This window comes from Quercus suber, unplaced genomic scaffold, assembly GCF_002906115.3.
Source record: "Quercus suber isolate HL8 unplaced genomic scaffold, Cork oak 2.0 scaffold_1067, whole genome shotgun sequence".
Taxonomy (NCBI): domain Eukaryota; kingdom Viridiplantae; phylum Streptophyta; class Magnoliopsida; order Fagales; family Fagaceae; genus Quercus; species Quercus suber.
In genome coordinates, this window is record NW_027070473.1 from 108,558 (window position 1) to 116,212 (window position 7,655).

Here is a 7,655-nt window from a genome sequence, read left to right on the forward strand (position 1 = left end):
TAGTAAATGGTAAAAATTGTGGTACTAGAATTTTTGTTATGATTTTGCATCTATAAAAAAGCGTCTTCTCTCTCTCTCTCTCTCTCTCTCTCTCTCTCTCTCCTCTCTCTCTCTCTCTCTCTAAATTAGAAAGCACATGCGACAAGTTCATTAGATGACAATGACACCTCCTCTCTCTCGAAAATATATATATATATATATATAACTAATCAATCCGTGTATTTGGATGTAGTATTTGTAGTCAAAATTTTTGGCGTTAAGTTGGCCTTTTTCAATCTTTCAATTTGTAATTTTCAAATTTAATCAAACTAGAAGAAGAAAAACAAATTTTCCCTTAGAGATTGTTTGAATCAATTTGTAGAGTTAATTTATTGCTACAAGTTCCATCTCATGAGATGGTTTAATTTTCATAAAGATACTACAAAAATAATTAATTAATATTTCATCAAAAAAATTTAATTAATTAATATTGACATAATTTACTGGTACAAAAAGACCTATGTCCTAATAAGGCTATGGATGAATAAATCAATAGAGTTCACAAATTCCATCTCCTTGCCTATCAATTAACATATATAATTGATAATGTAGTTTCTGCTGTAGTCTCCGCTGATTTTCCAGCAATTAAATAATACCAGGGATGACTTCTTTCTCCAAAAAAAAGAAAAGAAAAAAATACATATATAATTGTTGGAATTTAAATGATGGGATTGTACATTTAAGATTTTTCCTTTAAATCGTAGGATAAACTCTTAAAAATAAATAAATAAATAATAATTTTATTTAAAAAAAAAAAAAAAAAGCAGCCAATCAATAATGTAGATTCGAGTCAAAATCATATTCATTATTAGTTACTTTATTACAAAGGTAAGTTCCAAGCGAGGATCACGGATCGAGAGCCATTGCAGAATATCTTGCTTTTGAGTTTTTGAGTGTCCCACTCTTAAGATTGGGTTCTCGATTCTTTATCCAGGCACGTCATTGGTAAAATAATGCAACATTTGCATCGGCACGATAACAATGACATGCTTGTACTCTAGGAATGTGCCTAAATTGATTGTCAGGAATGCTTGGAGTTGTTGGCTGTTGCTAAGAATCTAAGATTGGACGGCAAAATAGAGCTACATATGTAATCAACAACATTTGATACAATTAGAAATTTGACATGATTTGCACTCTACAACCCCTACATAAGTTAAAAGGAAATAAATAGAGGCGTGAAAAAAATAAAATAAATAACAAACGTGCTGTTATAAGATGACCTTAAAACGACAACAACATTATGAAAACTACAATCACTTCCTTGAACGTTTCTTTGAATGCCTTGAAGAACCTGCCTCCGTTTCACCAGCGTCCCTACCCCTTTTAGCTGGAAGAGCCGGAGATGGTGCCGCCGCCCTCTTTGGCGGCCGTCCAACATTCCTTTTTCCGGGGCTCTCTGGTATCTTCTCTTGTTTACCTCTAGAACCTTTTCGCGAGGAGGTTTGCTCTTTACGCAAATCACCCTTGCCATTACCATTTTTCTTCTGCTCAGCTCCTCCTTTGCTATTATCACAACTCTTCAATGTCTCTAGCAATGACGAGCCATTAGGGGACGATGAGTTTCGCTTCATTCTATTCAAGAAATTTGCTGCGCTTTTCTTCTTAAAGGTGGTAGTGGTGTTCTTTTTCTCCTTCTCATGCCTAGACTCAGAATTCTCATTCTGAGACACTCCCTTGGTTGAAAAGCCAGAGTTTGAATTGGCATCCGAATTCTTGTTCGTGTTTGGATTAGTACGGCCCCTGTTTCTGTTTTTGCTTGAGCTTCTTGAATTGGTTTTAGATCTTTCTCTTGTTCTCTTTTTCGTGACACGATTTTCCTCAGTTTTCTCAGAGGATTTATCATGTTGATTCAATTCTACAACGGGTTTTTCATCCTTCAATGTGGCCATCTGCTCTTTTTTCTTGTCTGGTCCTGAAGATGATGATGCCAATGCTTTTGCAGTGATTGAGCTGCGTTTGCGACAGGCAGTAAGAGGGATTGATATCTTCGTTTTAAGTAGCAAAGAATCCGATGGTTCTGGATCGGATTTTATACACTGGGGCAAAGATGGCACCGGCTTTTCTTCTTCTTTTCGCTCGGGATCTGGCTTAAGGTTAATCTTGGAAGACATTTCGTTTAAAACAATTTGTCGAAGCTTGATGGCAGACATGAATTCTGAGGACTTCTTGTCAAAGAAGAAAATGGCATTGTTGAAGAGAAGCAACAGATCACGAAAGAACTTGCTGTCATTACCTGAATAGCAACCTTCTTCAAGCCTTGTTTGAATTGTTTTGAGGTCTACATGTTGCCGAATCAAGCTCATGTAATTGGATGTTTCCTGCAGTATTCAAAACCCATTCTCAAATCCTCGCACATGATCAAAGTACGTAAGTCTTTCACGTGAAAATGAATTTAGATACCCAATGAAGGCACAATAAAGAGAGACAAAACTCAGGTTAAATGTAGACAAATAACAAAGAAAATATACTGTTAATCGTTAATGCACAAAGTAGACAAATAACAAATAACAATGATGGAGTGCAACTGCCAAAAACACACACACACAGAGATGGTTAACCTAATTTTAGGTTCCAACAGCACAGGACCATCAAAAGCCTTTAGTCATTGGATTTGAAACATATGGGGTTAGTCCAGTATGGGTGTTTTTTTAGAATTATGAGATTCAACCTCAATTTTTACTGGCACGTTAAATATCTTTCCAACCTTTTTTTTTTTTTTTGGGGGGGGGGATTTAGAATTATGAGATTCAACCTCAATTTTTACTGGCACGTTAAATATCTTTCCAACCTTTTTTTTTTTTTTTGGGGGGGGGGAAATCCAACTATGTAATTTACCAATAGAAAATTATTAGATTAAGGACTATTCTCCCGTACTCCAAACAAAGAAAAGTAAAAAATGCAGTGGATAGAAAAGGTTTGTCAGTCAATTCTATTGACGGGACTTGGGAACTAAATGGGGACACGGGAATAAAGGAGCATTCACCGATTCACGCAGTATAAGCATAAAATAAAATGTTTATCGTACAAACTATTTTACAAGCTAGCAGTATAATGTTATTAATAAGTAGGAATATGATCCTAGCTCAACGGATGATAACTAGAAATAATTTATCACATAAATAATTTATAAAAATATTGTAAAATAATTTAATTACGTAGCATTAGTTTTTGAAAAAAAAAATTGCAGTATAACTGTACAAGTCAAAAAGGTCATATCGTATACCTGGCGCGACCCAAGTCAATGAAATAGACTTTTCCAATTTTCCAGACCAAAATACTTCAGGGATATATAAACGTTGTGGAGGATATATTCATATATATAAATGATTATGATCCAATTAAAGCTGAGACAAAATTGGCCAAATTGAGAGACATCCTTTCTTCCTAGTCAAGTCATCCCCACTTTCGTTTCTGAGTGGCTCAGAGAAATAACGGTTATAAACTTGGGCCTAATAGTGGTAACACTTGGACCACCAACTCCGTTAGTTTAGTGCCATTGACCAGGAAAAAATCTTACACGAAAGAAAAAAATTCCTCCGCCAATAAATTCATTACGTGAAAGCTTGTAAAATCAATTACATTAATTTGCATCTACTTTTACAAGAAGTAAAACTTTGTTTTAGTAAAAAATGGGTTGATAACCAATTAAAGTCTCTGATTAAATACATCGTTAATGCACAAAGTGAATATTTGGTACATCTACTTCAAATTCAAATGACCAAGAACCTAATCGGGGAAAGGACCACAAACGCATATATCTGCTCTGGGGCCTGGGGAAAGTGGCCACTTGGCACCACATCATGTTCATGTGGATCTATCATTTATTATTTATTTATTTATTTATTTAGATTTTAGAATGAGCCGAAACCGCCAAACTATCCTCACCAGCCTATTATTAAAAGGGCTTTGGTAGGTGGTCTTTTGGTAATTTCAGGACTAATATATTATATAGTAAAAAACTCATATGACTAATAAAACGTATGCCATTTATACCAGCAAGATATACAAGTAAAAAGTAAAAACTCATATGTATTACTCCAAATTTTGAAACTTCAATCCTTCCCTTTATAAATAATCATTTGTAAAATTAACATAAGCAATTTTATAATTATATTTTTAGATTTTAAAAATGTAAAATACACGTAGTATACTTATATTACATCTTTTAATATCAGTATTAGTATCAATTTTTTGCTAATACTAAAATAAAATTTTAAATTAGGCAATATATTTTTATTATCTATATATAACTATATATTTATATTATATTGATTTATTGCGAAAAAATCACAGATAGTTTCAACTTTGAGGTCAAGTTTGTCCTAAGACTTTCCATCGAACTTAAGTTTATAACAAATCCAACATTTTATTAGTATATTTTGTTAAAAATTAACAAATTTAAATAAATAATATAATACATACATGATAATAAATTAATAATAATAATAGCATTCAAAGCTATTAATGACGTGACAAAAATTTCGTATAAACCATGTTATTCATTAATCTTCAATAATAAAAAATTTAAAAACAAAAAACACTAGTACATTCAATAAAATTATTGAAATTCGGGTTTTTTTTTTTTTTTTATAGGTAGAGTTCAAATGAAAACCCATCAGTAACGCTTCTTTATATTGTCCCATGCCCCATGTCCATCAAATGATAACCCATCTCTACCGCCATGTTGGGTGAAGTGATATTCCTCTATAAAATTGAAGGATATATTTTGTAACATCTAACCCTTTTTTTTTTTTTTTTAATGAGAGTATATATCTAACCTTTATACTTACAAAGAAGATGATTTTTTTTTTGTATAAAACCATAGTACGTGTTTTATTTTTTTTAAAGAAACGGTAGGTCCAAATCACCAAAAGATTGAATTAAAACGTCGAGTACGGTCGGTGGCCAAATTAAAAATTAAAAACTTTCTTTTTTTTTTATCTTAAATCGGTAAAATTAAGAAGATGAAAAAAAAATTAGAGAAAATTAAAAAAATAATAATAATAATGATAATACCTGGGTTTGGAGGCGACACTCGAAAAATGAGTCAGAGCAATGAGAGCGAAGTGTATCGAGGAAATAAATCAACGGATGAGATTGAACGGAGCTTGGCTTTGTAGTAGCTGGAGATTGATCCTCGTTGCACGCGGAGCTCTGCACGTCACTGTTACTCTCTTTCGTTGTTTCTTCTCGTCCTCCTCCTTTCGATTCCGAAACCGATTCCCACAACTCGCCCGATTCTCCACCGAGTTTCCCCTTCTCCTCCGCCGCCGATCCTTCATCACCGTATCCGAGCTACCGTTATACGAGTCCTCCACAACCGGTCTAGCAGCCTCCTCAACCGGTCCGGATCCTCCGCCCACCGGTTCGCCTTGTTCCGCTTCCTTTTCGGTCTCCTCGCCTCCGGTTTCGGGTGCCTCACTTTTCGGATCTGTAGAATTCGATTCTTTATCGGAATCTCCACACGGAGCGGCGACTTCACCGGCATCGTCTTCCGGCGACGTATTTACTGGTTCGGCATCCGTGGCTTCGTTTTCGTCCTCTACAATATTTTTCAGATCCGATTTTTCTGTTGCTTTCTCATCTTCCTGTACGTGCTCTTCTGTCAATTCCTTCACTTTTAATTGCAGAGACCTAATCAATAACACAAAAACATTTAAACTTGCTAAAAAATTTCACTACTCGTTAAACTTGAATTTCTTTTTTCTTTTTTTTTTAATTTTTTTCAAAAAAATTTTACACGATAGAAAGATCATAACGTTGGACTTCGCGTTTGAGTTCGGCGACGCGTAGCTTTCGCAGCTCGTCGAGATGGTCGTTTTGGTTGAAACGGCGTTGGAGGTCGAGGTACTTTTGTTTACAGCTGTGAGGTGTGAGGACGTGGTGGAGCGTGGTGGTGCTCCGCTTTCTGAGCTCCGCCGAGACGGAGTCCCAACTCTCCGTACCGTAACGGTGGACGGCGCAAGCTAGCAGAAGCTCTTCCCACGTACCCCATGTTTGTTTCTCGGGAAAGCTTTGTTTTTCCATGAAAACTTTTTCCCTCCTTTTAACTTCTCCGCGTTTCATGAATTTTATTGGGCTTTCCTTTGCTATATGATGTTGCTAGGGCTTTATTTTTTTTTTACTTTTTCTTTTTCTTTTTATACTTTGTTTGTTTGTCTCTCTTCTTCTGTTTGTTTTTAATTTATTCCTCGTCTGCGCCTTTACGGCCTTTTTTTTTTTTTTTTTTTTTTTTTTTTATTATACGGCCTATATTAAGAGGCACTGATATCTACCACGCGATACGATTCATCGATGACTTACCCTTTTTTTTTTTTTTTTTTTTGAGAAACATCGATGACTTACTTTTGTCGGCCAAACATGCCTTATTTTATATTTAGTATTTACTTTGATTTGATTATTTATAGAGTTAATATTGTAAGACCTTAGAATATTTGTTAATTTATTATTTTAACTTTTTTTTATAAAATTATTTTAGAAATTTTTTGATATTATTTTTATGAAAAATATAAAAAAATTAATTACTTTTTTTCCCTATAAAAATTTTCTAAAAATATTTTCTAAACGAATATTCTTCAAAAGAAAAAAAAAATGGTTTTATCTCCACTAAACTATTTTGGAAAATCTCATACAACGTCTTGGTGACTTATAAAACTATCGAGTTTATTGACTTAAAATACATGTAAACAATTTTATTTGTAGTTATTTATGAATTTTTTTAGGCCAAAATATATTACTGGTTCTTGAAGTTTGTTAAGTGAATGCAATTAGTTATTTAAATTTTAAGTGAGCAATTTTGATTCCTCAAATCCAAAAGTTAAAGGCTTCACGTTAATATAAGTACCAACACAGCCCTTTTTATAGCCAGAGTGTTCATTTTCTCTTCTAATTTATAGCTTTCATAGGGTACTAAATACTAATCATAAGAGTGTATGAGTTCTAGTTAATTCAACTGGTAAAGTCTATGAAAGTTAAATAAGAAATTTGGGATTCAATTTCCACTTACACCAAAAATCGATTGATGTCTTGATATGATAATAAATGTAATATAACAAATTGCATTAATGATTGATCTCTCACTAAAAGATAGAATCGACAATATGATCAGATGAATGGAACAGAAATAACAATTACAACACATTTGACCTTTTTTTTTTATTATTACAATTTTTCTATTATCAAATGAAGGAAGTAATTATTAAATATATTAAGAGTATAGTAATATGATACTTTATCATCTCACATTCAAAATAAAATATCCCACTAATTAAATTTATAACAGATAACAAGATCCACCACCGTACGCCAGAAGAGTACTCTCTTTCATTCGACGTGTCATTTTCTTTTGGTTAGGTATGTTACTGCTAGAACTTAGAACTCAAAACCTAACCTTGTTGGTCTCGTGACTATGGTGTAAATTTATGACTCGTATTTTGTTGGAAAGGGATTCTGGATGACTTTTACAACGTAGCGCTGTGTTGGAGTTAGGCCCTTCCAATGGGCTCTCAATCCAATTATTGTCCAACCAGATCAAAGTAAATGCACATTTGCAATTCTATATACGTGTATTAAGCCCATTTTGAGGCCCACCATAGGTCTCACTGCTTTCCCCA

At 33.7% G+C, this 7,655-nt stretch overlaps 1 protein-coding gene across 1 annotated transcript; it reads right to left on the reverse strand.

Moving 5' to 3' along the window:
• Positions 1-1,103: 1,103 nt before the first annotated feature.
• LOC112018439 (uncharacterized) lies at positions 1,104-6,170 on the reverse strand. The gene is given in 4 exon segments (XM_024050962.2): positions 1,104-2,360; positions 5,059-5,295; positions 5,298-5,676; positions 5,783-6,170. Coding segments are annotated over 4 exon segments (1,968 nt in total). The 5' UTR covers positions 6,070-6,170; the 3' UTR covers positions 1,104-1,295.
• Between the last annotated feature and the right edge of the window lie 1,485 nt (positions 6,171-7,655).